Source organism: Acipenser ruthenus, chromosome 8 (assembly GCF_902713425.1).
Source record: "Acipenser ruthenus chromosome 8, fAciRut3.2 maternal haplotype, whole genome shotgun sequence".
In the NCBI taxonomy this organism is placed as follows: domain Eukaryota; kingdom Metazoa; phylum Chordata; class Actinopteri; order Acipenseriformes; family Acipenseridae; genus Acipenser; species Acipenser ruthenus.
In genome coordinates this window covers 45226216-45241263 of record NC_081196.1, presented here as the reverse complement: position 1 = coordinate 45241263, position 15048 = coordinate 45226216, and the positions used below count along the sequence as shown (strand labels likewise).

The following is a 15048-nucleotide window of genomic DNA, read 5'->3' as shown; positions in this document are numbered from 1 at the left end:
GAAAACTTGTTGAAATGCTTTCCTAATTTTATATATTACTACTTCTGCATATCTTGTGATTTTGAGTGTTGAGATATGGTTTAATAAATGTGTGCACGATTATGTGGTTTGTCTTTTTAATCCTGGCTGGAGACGGAACCTCCATCTCCATGCCTGTTATTTATTTCTTAGCAGACACCTTTATCTAGGGCGACTTACAATTGTTACAAGATATCACATTATTTTTACATACAATTACCCATTTATACAGTTGCATTTTTACTGGAGCCATCTAGGTAAAGTACCTTGCTCAAGGGTACAGCAGCAGTGTCCCCCACCAGGAATTGAGCCCACAACCCCCCGGTCAAGAGTCCTGAGCCCTAACCACTACTCCACACTGCGGTGAGGTAGATCACCTCACCGTATGGGTAATGGTTCACTAAAATATCTCTACCAACAGAAATGTATTGTAATTTAGAAGTTGTATAGTCCACTCATATTTAATATATTATATTTAATGGCAAATGTCCTATATTTAATAGTTGTTTCTTGAAATGCTGTGTAATACAATGTCTTCAATCCTGATTTTTATCATGAATTACTATTAGGTTAGTAACTGGGCTAGAAGTGTTAACATCTGATTTGTTGTGAATTTAATGTACTGGTAATGAAATCAAATAAATATCTCAACAACAGTTGTTTTAAAGATCAGGTGGTGCTTATTTGTTTCAGTATATTCTGTGGTGACAGTCACAGTTAGCAATATCACTGCATTGCTCTGTACATTAAAATGAATACTAAGAAACACCATTTTCAGTGACATATTCCCATGGGTTGAAACTTTTTTTTTCAAAAAGGGGCAAATCATTTGTAGATATGCATACGCCACTTAAAAAAAAGGTAGCCATATTTAAATTTGTAATAAAGATGACTGACGAGGTATATCAATTTTGATCTTTTGGGAAACCAAACTCTAGATGAGATTTTGGATGAGTCTGGAATCAGATACCAACACTTATTCAAGTGGTGAAAAAAGAGTAATAGTGCTAGGCATCGAACTTACTGAAACATAGCTTCTGGACATGGAAAAAATATATATACAGAAGTCCACTGCCTGGGCATAGTGTGTCCTTTTTATGCCATTGTATTTCAAAATGCAAACATTTGTTGTCACTCTGAAATGGTACCACAAATCTGGCATGGATACCTCCTGTCACTACTCCAGGATCACAAAGGATGATTTAAAATAAATAAATCTTCCCCAGCACTGTCACCTGACACTGCCGCAGGCCTTGTGAGAAAGGTTTGTTTTGATGTGCAACTAAATATGGCCAGACGTAGCAAAGAAGGTCTGCGTGATTGTCCTGCTGCACTTCCTCAGACAACAAGGACAACAACCAGGCTAAACTAACCCCATTTTATCACTGCAATCTGGACACTAAAAGTTTCTCATCTTCCTGCAAGCTAGTTCTGCTAACTAGCTACAACACCAATCGAACTGTGAAGAGCCTAAATACTGTAGGTGCTATCTTTTTTTTTTTAAAGTTTAAATTACCAGCAATTCTATTATGATAATAATACAAACACATTATATAATTGCAAAGATCTCCTCTAAAGCAGTTATTTCTCAGTAGGTCAGTTAATTAGTCTCATGCCATTAAGTGACTGTGTGGGTAGGTGTCAGCTACTTACTGGGAAAGCAGCACACAACACTACTATTGAACTGTTTCACTGGTGTAACAGTGGGCATGACTAGGTTAATAGAGGTATAATTCTAACCTACTGAACATTAGCGAACCATTAGCAGACCACTGTTAAAAATATTGCAGTGCTCCAGATATTCGTAGAACGTGGTACTGATATTCCACTGCAATAGATGACCAATACAATATTACCAATGGCTATATGGTCACCTTTAAAGTCTGTTGGTCACTGTACATCAGCTAGATAAGTCACTGCATGTGTGTCTACAGTATATCCCAAGACAACCCAGTGCATTTTTTAACCTTTTTTTTAATCATTTGACTAGATCTGGGAATGTAGCTCTATGATGCATCTTGCTGTGGAATCCATGAGCCCCGTGCTGTCATCATTTCACATCTAAGAGTGACAATGTCTTTGCAAACCTGTACAACCCAACAGCCCAGCTGGTTAATATGTCCAGAGTGGGTCAGGTGTTCCAGTGCGTGCCACCCTTGTCATCCTTTGAGTCCTGTGCTCTTCAATCACACATTCAAATAACTTTTAGCCTAAGGACTGACATGAGTCAGATTTTCAAACACTATAATTACGGCTTCATGATGTGATTATCCTGGGCTACAGTAAGGCACATTCTAAGCTGATCTATAGTTTGCTTTTTTCAGTCTTTGCAGGTGTGGAATAGGAGACATGAAAGAGTTTGGATTGAGAAAACCAAAGAAATAGAGAGAGCATTGAACAGAGATTTCACCTCCAAAAATAACCACGGCCTTCGGAGAGATAATAATACATCAAAGGGCAGGTTTTGAAGACTACACTGGCAAGAACAGGCATAGACTGATCGGAGGGGGAACTTAATAAAAGCAGTAGCACGTAAAGGCATTGTAAAGACCAGAGTAAGGAAATAGATTACCAACATCAATATACCGAAAAACAATAGCTGTGTCATTTGGGGAACTACAGTATAGTACTGCTGGCAGTGCAGTTTAACAATTTATTTTTGGTGTTTCTGATTTTCTTGACGAGAAAGGGCATAAAAACTAGATATTATGGTATTTAACCGAGGTGAACTAAAGGAACAATTTACAACACCAAATCTGTATGAAGTATAAAAAGGATGGTTAATGGTGGATGTAATATGACCCAAGCTACTGCAACCTTATCCGAGGGTAAGACCAGTATAGGCAGATAAAAATTACGCTTTTTTAAAAAATAAAACTTTACTTGAGTTGAAACTTTATTTTAATGTTTTGCTCTGTTGCAAATTAAACATGTTACCAGCTTGTTACATTTTCACTGTAATAAGAAGCTTACGATGGAGTGAATGATGCCTGACATCTTCTACACCCAATTTTTCAAGACTTCACTCCACTGGCATCTCATCATTACTAGTTAGTTTCCTGCAGCTGTCATGCTTGCCTGCTTTGTAATCTCCTTGTGCTTGCCAGTTGTTCTGTACACATGTCCACTGCCTCACTGATGGCACAATGATGCCTGCCTATCACCTCTTGTACAGGTTTGCAGATGCTACACGCAGTGAAGCCACAAAAAATTAAAAATAATTAAAAATAAATAAAACGAACAACAACGAATGTCATTAAATTGAATGAAAAACTCCAGCAGCTGATTTTATTCTATTTACCAGTAATTGTTATAAGAATGTATTTATGTATTTACACTTCAAATGCAGAAACTGTACTGAGCTTTAGAAATCAAAACACCACTTTTTTTGAACAGTTCAATTACTTTTAGACAAAAGTACTGCTTTATATTGGTATAAACATGTGTACAAGAATATGTGTTACAACAAGGGTCAGAGGGACCTCAAGAACTCGTTTTAACTCGTCAAGAACACACAATAAAATCAGCTTTTTAAAAGTTTAAGGTGGCTGTTTTAAGATCCACAACTGTTAGATCATAAAAATAAATCAAAAGTCGATTACTGTACTTACTGTATACTTTTATCTAATAAAAGTATACAGTGGATTTATCTAAAACACTATAATAAATTGATGGTATACAATACTTACATACATTGTATTCAAGCAAACTACTCTAGATAAATATGCTCTTTAAGAAAGAGGCTAAAACTATTATAATTATGTAATGCAATATGTAAAGTAACTTCAATACCTTAATAAACTGAAGTATCATAAATATAAAAATGTTTTAATTCTCAGAGAATCTGGCTATGTGATTGAAATGAAAAGTTTAATTGGAAAAACAGAAGTAAATAATGTATTCATGTTTAGTTCGTTTGAAATGAATGTGTATTTACAGTTTAACAATGAAATAACCAGCTGCTGCGAGATTATTTTGTTAATTTAGAAGTAGCCTACAAATCTTAGCACCTCTCTAAATAACGAAGGTGTGTCTGTCAGCTGTTCGTGTCCCTAAAACTACACGTACCGTTAATTGATTCTCTTTTAGTTATGCAAACTAAGCATGATACATGTTGTTTGATTATTGCCTGTTATCTATTAAACCAATAGCGGAGTCCCAATTAAATCAAACTCGTTACTTTATGTAACAATTTATATAAAATTAAGACGTACTATGACCAGCAATGCACTTGTCTTTTAGAATGAGACCATCAATTTGTAAACCCGCGCCCAGTCCTGCAAACACAACGCGTTTATCATCAACCTATCTTGATTTAAAAAAGAAAGGGGGAAACAAATAACCCATTAATTGATTGACGTCGGTATTATCCAATCCTAGATTCTTTAATGTGATATTCTACATCTCTCTGCTAATACGCTTTGGCAGGAGGCGGGAGATAGATGTATTTTTCTCCCCCATGGTAGGTTGTCCCTTGGTAACCAGCAGAAGGTTACGAGTTAAAGAATTGGATTATTTGATCATCTGACTACGGAAGGGGAGAGAGTTGAAACGAGGAAAAGAAGAAAATGATTTTATTTTGAACATTTTTTATTGCCCAGGCCGGCTCATCTCAGTTAAATGTTGTGGCACTAGAGCGATAGTTTGCTGTATAACAAATGGAAGACCAAATAAGTTACAAAAAATCAAGTGATTTGATGTATGGTAATATCGCTCATGGATATACGGGTACGACGAAGCTAAACCGATCATCTGACTGAAGAGGACTTGACACGGTTGTGTGGTCAACACCAGGGGCAGAATTCTTATTGTTAAATGCTGCTGGGTCCGGTTAAAATAAGAAACTTAAATGCACATGTAAGATCAACGTGAAGAGAACTTTGGAGTCCATAACAGTATTTTCTTTATTGTTGTTTATATTAATAGGAGTTGAATTGCCGGAAAGTAGACGGGCTCTGAATTTCGATACATTTGTCTATTTTAGTTTAACGTTGAACCAAAAAAATTGCTTTGGTAGTCAGCTAGTAAACAGTGTTTTTTTTGTTTTTTTCTACTCGATTGTGAATGATCATTAATGTATTTCTAAGAAGAAATGGCCGGTTTCGCCATAGTAATACCGCTTTCATTATTTATTATGAGAGAAAAAGTTATAAAAAAATGATTGACAACTGCATATTTTCAAAGTATTTAATTCAGTGTATATAATATATATATATATATATATATATATATATATATATATATATATATATGTAATATAAAAATATAATAGCAAATTCATAAACACTAGACAGTATCTTTATTGGATCTATTTATTTAATTTTAATATTTAAGGCTGAGACATAATTTTAATTTACTACCATGGGTACATAATTATTAATGTTGTACCCTATAAGTGGGTGCTTTAGTTTTATTGGTAAAAGTTTATGTATGTAATTATACTACAAGTGCTAGGGATGCGAACTGGTGCTGTTGGGTTGAAGAAAAAAAAAATATATATATATTAAAACCCGTTTTAGTTTATAAACTAGCTATAAACCGTGTTGTTTTCAAGATAATTAAAAGTATAGCAAACAAGAAAGTTATTTTAGATCTAAAAGAAGGGCGGCAGTAAATAAGGAAGCCGGTGAAAATGGCCGGCGACTGCGCATACAACAAACACAATGCTAAAGAAACGACTTTTTTTAGTAACAAACATTTGTTGGACTGCAAGCAGGAAGCTGGAGGAGATGTTGCTGTCGATTCCGTGGGGGGAAAAGCCCTGTCCTCCCCTTTCTATGAGGTTATAGACGGAGTACTGTATCGCAAAAAGTTGGAGAAAGGATACATCAATTACAGAGAGGTGCTGGATACAGATAGGAGACTCGGTGCTATTGCTACTTTTCATCAGAAGAGAAATGGAGCGCAGCACCACACCTTGGAGGATACCTACAGATTTGTGGCGGAAAACTATTGGTGGGAAGGTGGGGCTGTTTGTTTTTTTGTTTGTAATACTTTTGTAAAAAAATGTTTGTGATTCTCCAGTAGAAATACAAATTAATGACTTTAATGTCCTGGTGATGTAGCTTTACACTGCAGGCATATCAAGTCAGTAAAAATGCTTCTGCAATTGAAATACTAGAAACAGAGGACTTGTTTTCCTTTTCAACTTGGGGATTAGGTTCATGGACTCATTTTAACTTCATTGAAAGTTTTCTTGTTTAGCAAATCTTTGTTTATGCGGTTACGCATGTTACAGATTTTAGTAAATAACACGGCACAACGTTTCATCCTAATTATTTTAACATTTTAACGTGCTGTGTGTTTTGACTTGCAGTGTACTCCACCAACACATTACAGACCTACAGTGCATCCTCAGCACTGATGTGTAGTTAAGCATATCATAACAAATTTACACATGTCCAGGTCACCCTTTAAAAAAATGTTATCCTTGGGTTTTTACCTGGACATATAAAGAGTAGTAGCCCTGTAAAGACATACATGCATGCATGCATGTATACAGTAGTTTTATCACAAGAGACAGGTTGTGTGTTACAAAAATAGCAGCAGCAGCCTTGGAAACCAGTCTGTATTCCATTATGCCTGCTTTTGTCATTTATGAAAAATTCATGAGGTTATCTCAGCCACATAATCTCTGCTAGTGGCAGCATTGAATATTTGTTGGTCAATCCTTGTATCTGTTCTGACACCAACATTCTAAAATCATATATTTGTACAAACCTGTCCACAGGGGTATAGTAAATGAATTTCATACTGCTTTTCTCTAATAGGCAGACCTCTATGATTTTCACTATTTCCATTACTGTATGGGTGAACGTGTTATTGTTGGACACCTGTTGGATGCAGTCATGCATTATATTTAGGTAGGCTTCAGCATTCTGTTTGGGTTTCATGGCAGTACTTATTTTTTATAAAGTAGCTATTTCAAGACTGTTGCTGCTGTTGTTTGTGGCCATGTAGGTTACAGTTTTGTTTAATATTTAGAAAGCTGAAGGCCACATATAGATACATTTTGACACCCAAATGAGATTTTAAATCTCTTTCCTTTACCAGGGTTTGTGGGTTTTATTTTCACAACCTTTTTATCGGTGTCAGCATTGTTTGATTGTCTCATTGCTATTTGATTCTCCAGTAGAAATACAAAATTATTTCTTTAATGTCTCCCCAAGAAATTACTCGCTCTGAAAGAAAGGTCTGATCTTTGTTTTTCAGACTTTTATTTCACTCCATAGTAAGTATTTCTGTGGCAATGCTCCACTAAAATACAGTATTAGTTCATTTCCCGCAATCTATGCTGCCCATAAAAAACATGTGGGATCATCAGAAAGGGGAAGTTTTGGATAGAGCAAACCATGAACTTGCAGTGTTGTGGCAGGATAAATGGGCTTCAACAAAGTGAAAATAAATTATGGAAGAGAAAAAGCATGTCTGTGACTTTCATCCTCCACCTCAGATGTAAATTCAAAATTTGAAAGCTGTGACATGAAAAAGTAGATCACCATGACCTATACAAGGATAAAAATAAGATTCTTATTGTGTAGCAGTTTGCTCTATTCCTCATTTTACTAAGAGTTTAAGAAGACACACCTGAGCTTGTAAGACACACACTGTGACTAATCAAGCTTGTATTAAAACCTGGAATGGGTGAATCTGCTATGCAGTAGGAGTCTTATTTCCATCCTTGTGAAATACAGACATACGTATGCCCATCTCCAAAATATTAGGGACTTGGGAGAATATTTAACAAGTGCTGTGATAATGATTTTAAATAGATCATCCACAACTTCAAAACACACAATTCTATGGTAAAATGTCTAAGAAACTAGACACATGCAGAAATGTTTGTTTACTTGTCTTAGTTTGTTAAAAGTTTGATCTTTTAAATACGATAATGGACTAGTGAGAAATAAAAAAAAAGAGCGATATGGTGGTAATTTAGAAGCCTTAGCTATTACACCTTTTTAAAGGTAAAATTTGAATTCGGATCAAAGGGAAAATATCTGTTTAGCAGGCAATTCCATGAAACTGGTTCGTAAGCCTACTTTCGTTACATAGATGAATCGTCTATACCAGACTAATTGCAAGTCTGTATGTTTGAGGAGATGGGTAGTCTCAAATGCTGCAGAATTGTGATCATCAGGACGTATAGCCCTTTATTTGATGACTTTATATTTCATATTTTCATGGCGTGACAGATGGCGTACAAAACTCTCCTAACCAAATGAACCTGTAGGCTGCATTAACTGTCCTGTGTGAATTCCTTGGATTAGAGGAGTTTCTTTCATTTTCAGAATTATTTAACATACAGGCGATTATATTATAAGTTGTTGAATGGATCTATGACTGTATGTTGCACAGATATGTATGCCAGTGAAAACAGATTTTCAATATCGCCATTTCTTTCCCAGGAATGTTTTTTCCCATTCGGGATTATGTCCTAGGATGTAAGGAATGCACAGGAAGGAGGGTGGGGATGGATGTAAGTGCTTCATGTCTATCTCTTGGTTTTGAAAAGTGCTGAGATTAAATGTATTAAAGAGAACAGCCAGTCCCGTTAAAACAATTTGCTAAGTTTTAAAATTTCATAACCCTTTTTTCATAAACCGACTACATCACTTTGTCTGAAAAACTTAAATGCTGTAGATACAGTATTCACAAAGCTTTAGCTTATGAGTTAAATGTTTTTTCAATGTAAGAACAAATAAATAATAAAATACAGTTTATGAAACTGCTCTAGACTAAAAACAGAGCAGACCTTCTTGAACATACTTTGAAAAACAATAATGTTTTTTGCATTTCCAGGTGTATGAAGAAACTATTACCAAAACATTAGTTTCCCACGGGACTGATGTTCTTAAAAAGTTGAACAGTCAGCGTGACGAAGGTCTATTCTGTGACATAACCTTGATTGTGGATGGAGCCACGTACTCTGCACATAAGGCAGTGCTTGCAGCTGCCAGTGAATACTTCAAGGAAATGTTTACAGAGATGGATTCCACATCCAATCATAAGTCTGCAGTTGATCTAACTGGTGAGCAGCAAAACAAAAAAAGAATATTTGATTTGTATAGATATTGAAAATATGTAATCCTATGCAAGAAAATATTTCTCCTAAAAGAAAAAAATGGAATGACTGGTTGATTCGCATGTTCTGTATCCATAGTGTTAATTGTGCCACCATATACAGTTCTTCTCAACGTGAGCATTCTATTAAATGTATCTGTCTTTATTCTAGGTTTCAGCCCGGACAGTTTTCTGCCTTTGCTGGAGTTTTCATATACCTCCACTCTGTCTTTGAAGCTTGGGAACCTTACAGAGATCTGTACTATGGCCAGGCACTTCAGGATGTGGTCAGTGGTTGAGTTGTGCAAAGGCATTCAGAAAGAGCAAGTGGACAGTAAGGACTATTCAGGGATACAGCGCTTGGGGGGCAAACGCTCCATCTACACTCCATCTCCTACCTCTGTGGAAATCTGTGGCATCAAGTCTATAATTAAGAGCCAGCAAGACAGCCCACCTTCTCTTGGAAAAGACGAGAAATACAATAATGAAACTCCAAATAGTCAGGATTATATGGAGAATTCCAGATGCCATTTTATGGAATCAAACTTTAAGGATTCTGCAAAGAGCAAAGCACACGTTTTGGAGAATAGCTTTAAATGCACATTGGGAACATCAGAAGAACTGAGTACAGGCAAGTTGCTCAGGCATTACTCAACACTGCAGAAGGCAGATAAGCAAACCCTCAGCACTCCCATGAAACGGCTGAAGTTGTTGGATTTCAAGTCTCCATCTAAAAAAATTAAGTCTTCTCCCAAGAAACTTCCTTGTACAAAAATATCTCCTAGCCATCAGAATCCAAACTGGGCCATGGCTTCTCCAACGCAAAACAAAAAAGAGATTTCTTTACAGGGCATCACAACCACTCCTATCCAAGCAAACTACAAGAAGCAGTTACGTTTTTCTCTTCCAGACGAGTGCACCCAGGAAAGGCTGGAAATCTGTGCAGAAACATTCAAATCTCCAGTCAAGACAGAGCCAGCGGAAGAGGAGGTGCAGTCTCCCAATACAGTAGAAAAATACAAGCTGCTCCGTGTGTTGGGTCTGCAGCGCAAATCCTTGATTGTCTGTGGAGAGGAGTTGACAGGATGGAGGCAAAAGAAACGTCTCAGGAAGCTTAAGGTCTGCAGCTATTCCCTGACCACCAGAAGAAAAAGGAGCACGGGTAACCTTAACTCGGGAGAACACCGTGCTGACAAACAAAGCCTGTCTCAGGGGAAGATTAACCTGGGAATAATTAAAGCTGAAAAGACAGAATCTGAAATAAGCCCAGTGCGCAGGAATAAGGTTATGTTAAGAAGGCGAGGCTATGGTTGGACTACAAGAAGCAAAGTTGCATCAGTTAAATTGAGGGTAGCTGCTGAACAAAAAGCCCTGCAAGCCATTCATAATGCAACAGAGAAAACTACTGTCAGATGTAATAGAGGCAGGAGCTCCAGACTAGAAAGTAGACAGCTTCCAAGCGTTCGACCTGGAAACATTCAGATTAACAAGCACATTAAAAAAGAAATACCGGCTAAGCAGAGTGTCTTTACAGATAACCACGTCAGAAGTAGACGCTTAGGTTTTGTACATACAAACAAGCCATCGTTTTTATCTGTTCAGGTAAACAACCCAATTGCTGAAGTGTGTTCTGTGGAGGATCTTTCCAGGGGAAGCACAAATAAAAACATTAGGTTATTGAGGAGCATCAGGCAGACAGAAAAGATTAATGAAAAGTATGCGTATGTTGGGAAGAAAGCTGCCCTGGTAAGGGCGAGACAGAAGTTGGATAGTCAACCACTTCAGAAAGGAAGCGCTCAATCAAAGAGTCCTTTTGTTTGCAACAAAGAAGTAGGAAAAGCTGTGAAGCAAACCAAATCTGGGAATGCAGATGCCAGGAACCAAAGATTTAGATCAAGCACTTGTAAAGTTCAGCTTGCTTCAGGCCTGGGTAAACGAAAGAGAAAGCCCAGTCAAAAACTATTGGATGCTGGGTTTGTGTTTAACTTGCACAGGCCAGAAAGCACAAAAGAGGTGGCTGGTAGCAGCACAATGAGGGACAGTAAAAAACATGAACTCTGTCTAACAACAACCTCTGTCTCGAAACTAAGTTCCAAAAACATAAGGGGCAGTGGGCCTCAGACTTCAGAAATTCTGGGTAGAACTCGCGGGGCGATTAAAAATGCAGAGGCCGTACTGGTACTTGGGAGGAAGCTGCTAAAGGTCAAAGGCAACAGGCCTTTAGTTAAGAGAAGTGAGTCCTATTGGTCTGCTGAGGGTAGAGGTGGAAAGTGCAACATTGACCGTACTGCTTCAAGAAAGATGGCTAACGTACAATTACTGGCTGACCTTGGATCTACATTTGACTACACGGATGGACTACCGAAGGTATGCATCAACACATAGGCTAAATGAAGTAAAAGGGCTATTCCATTCTGTAGTGATCTTTGCATTTGGGTTAGTGCACTTGTACTCAATTAGACTTCTTGAGTAAACCTCCTGTAGTAATAACAAGGAGATGCAGGCTGAACAGTCAGGGATTGCCGTGAATAAGTGGATATAATTAAGCGTTCAATTCTAGATTTAAGAACTAGGCTGAACACACTAAAAACAACTGACATTGTAGATGTAGTTAGTTATCACTATATATAGACATTTTTGCCTGACAATAATAACTTTATTTTTAATAAGTCTAGCTGTGTGGGGCCATTCACAGGTAAGTTGTAAGCCACGTTTGGCCTTTGGGCCTCTTATTGATAAGGCTGTCATATTTACATTTTTTGTGAACTGTACAACAGTGTGTTAATGATACAGGGCCTTCAAGCTAAACCAAAATACATTATAAAAAAAAAAGTAATAATTTCTTACCATTGGGGATTCAAAAGCACTTGACATTTAGTAGTAATCTGTACATAATATATTCTTCCAACGCTAAGTTTTTTTTTGCACATCTGCATTTGTGTTGGAGTAAGTACAGAGATGAGTACAACACAATAACATCAACTGATGCTTTTCACCAATAGGGGGTCTGCTATTTGCACAAAGACCTTTCAAGCAACAAAATGCATTCTGTATCCAGTGGTCCGGATACATCTTCATGTCATATATATATCATGGTTCTAATTTAGACTGTGGACTCAAAGTGATCAGGAAACATGTGTGAATTTTGTAGTTGAGATGAAGTACAATTGTTCTCTTTCTGCCAACTTTGCGATTGCAGTTGGCAGACTTTTTTATTTTTATTTATTTATTTGTTTAGGTCGTAGACATGAAGACCAGACTTCCCAAGTTTGCTGAAGTGATTAAAAGTACTCGTGTGAAAAGGCTAAAAGCTGGAGTTTCAACAAACGGCAGCTGCAGCAGCATCTCAGTGTCTTCACACACCTGCTCTGAATGTAAAGATTCTTTCAAAAACTGTGACTCTCTTATCATGCACAAAATAAGACACATAGAAGGAAAACACTGGCCTTGTCCGGTAAGTGTGTTCGTTTTTTGATTCATTAGGTCCGCTGTCGAGGAATTACAGTTGCTTCACGCTATGAAGTCAAAGATCTAGAAACAATTGGTTGAATAGGAGGAATAATCAAAACAGAAAAAAACATACAAATCCCAGGCCCATAATCTAAAATCAGAAAGTAGTTCTTTTAAATTGATACTACTGTCAATGAATATTATTTGTAAAAATCCAATACACTGTTCAGCTAGACACACAACTTATTTCATTCTTTGTGTAGCCACCTTTCTTCTAAATAAAAATAAGGATTGTTTCTGTAAATTTTGGTGATCTTAGATTGAGCATGTGCACTAATAATACATTTCATTTTGGAAGAAGTACTGTTTCCTTGTTCATATGCATATTTTCTGATCATGTATAAAACTTAATTAAAACAGAAGTACGTTTATACAGAGATAGCTTAGTGAAAGGTTATTTATTTAATATTCATTATTCATATCAGACAACTAATATTGTAGCCGTATGTTAAAGATTAAATGGGCTTAATCTTTTAAAGTTTGAATGTTTAGGAAATTTAACAGTATCTGCTTTTTTTTCTTCAGTTGTGTAAAAAAACTTTCTTCAGGCAGAAAAACGTGCAGAACCATATTCGTACTCACGATCAGATGCTCTACAGATGCAAGCATTGTATGAAATAGCAGAGAGAAAGAGGGCTGACTCTAAAGGGTTAGGAGGTATGTATGAAATGATCTGAAACCAACATGTTTCAGACCAAAATTCCTTCCTTCTGCAAGACATTCTTTATATTTTATTTCAGTGCACAGTGTAAATTAATTTTCGAAGAGATGCGACATGTATTGGACTTGAATCTTAGGCAGGTTCGTGGTTAGATTAGGATAGATTTTATGAAAAATAAAATAAATAAATAAATTTAAAAAAATTGCATACATATTTGACCCAGTGCGTTTCTGTGTTTTATCTTAGTAAGATTAGCCTGTTTTTAAATAAACTTGATATTTATGGAGCTAATATTGGATTGACACAGTGACATTGAATAGAAGCATACTGCTGTTTTTAATGACTCTCTCTTTTTTTTCTGTTTTTAGGAGAAAAACATTTAAATGTCCGGTCAGGACAGAACATCACATTTCTAAAGTTGTGGTGTTTGTTTTAAGAAGACTATGACTTGTAAACAACTATATTGCTATACAGCAGTGTTGTGGAAATCCCAGTGTTTGTGTAATTACCTGAACTAAATAAGCCAAAACTTCAAACGTGAGCCCTGGGAAGACATGCTCTCGTGAAGTAAATATTTGCAGAAATGTAAACAAATTATTTATAACATTTTAATGGATCTGTTTATTAATAAATGTTACATTGCTCTTAATGATTTTAAACCTAAGATTCATTAATTTATAGATGCTGAAATTGACGAATGCTGGGTATACTTGAAAGTTTCTGTGTCTTTGTATAATGGTCATATTTATAATATTGCTGCACATTTTTTGGTTTTTTTTGACTGCAGTGTTCTGTCATGTCTGCCTAGTAAATTGCCTATTTAAAAGAGAAACTGTTTAAGTGAGGATGAGGCAAGGTTGAAAAACCTGTTCCACTTATCAGCATCACAATGTTATCACTGGTCACCCTTTACTTCTGTTGAATATGTTTGTTTTGGTTCTTTGCATGTATTTTATACTTTGAGTTTGGAATATGCAGATATTTCAAAGACCACACTGCAGACAAAGTAGCTGCTACTTTTATGAGATTTAATTGGCATATTCTGAATAAATGTTTTAAAGTGAAGACCCCAAATATTTTTAGTGCAGTAATATTGTTAATTAAGCTATTGAAAGCAAAACCATAGATTTTTTTTTTTAAACATTGGTTAGCACCCCTTTTAAAATGTGATTTTGAATAAATGTAATTATTGTGACACAACTACAGTTTTCTTGTGTTTTAAGAATGTGGTCATAGGCCTTATATTTAATATATTGTAAATATTGAAATGTTCAGAACATTCATGGAGGGTTACATTTTAAAGTGTGTATGTATGTGTATAATATATATGAATTTTTAAATTAGTGTTTTACCCAGAGTCGCGTGGATCTTGTGATAGCATTGGTAGTTATTCCAAAACTGCCTTTGGATTTGTCTAAAAAAAATAACAATAATAATAAAAATAATAATTTTACAACATAGTTCTTTTTTTTTTTTTTTTTTTTACTCCTTTCAAAATGTTCCTGTTTTTTTTCTTACAATGTTCCTTGAATGAAAAAGATAATGGAAGTAAGTGTGTGATATGAGTCTTATTTGTATTATGGAAAAACAAACCTGATACAACACCAGGAAACTAGACACAAACTAGGTTAGGAAATCAGTTGTTCTCATTGCCTACATCGGTTATGGGCAGTGACTCAGAACCTTATAATCTTTGCATGATACAGTCAAGGCTACAAAATGGCACTGGAACATCTGAATTTCAGCAAGAGGAAAACTTGAATACCTAGAACATACTGTAGCACAGCCAGCGGACT

At 36.1% G+C, this 15048-nt stretch overlaps 1 protein-coding gene across 1 annotated transcript; it reads left to right on the top strand.

The window, feature by feature from the left end:
• Positions 1-5266: 5266 nt before the first annotated feature.
• Positions 5267-14452, top strand: LOC117407506 (uncharacterized). Its single transcript, XM_034012619.3, has 7 exons — positions 5267-5981; positions 8427-8497; positions 8821-9049; positions 9254-11448; positions 12320-12535; positions 13117-13248; positions 13621-14452. Exons 1-6 carry the CDS (start codon positions 5651-5653, stop codon positions 13210-13212), a joined length of 3138 nt encoding a protein of 1045 aa, XP_033868510.1. The 5' UTR covers positions 5267-5650; the 3' UTR covers positions 13213-13248; positions 13621-14452.
• Positions 14453-15048: the final 596 nt, after the last annotated feature.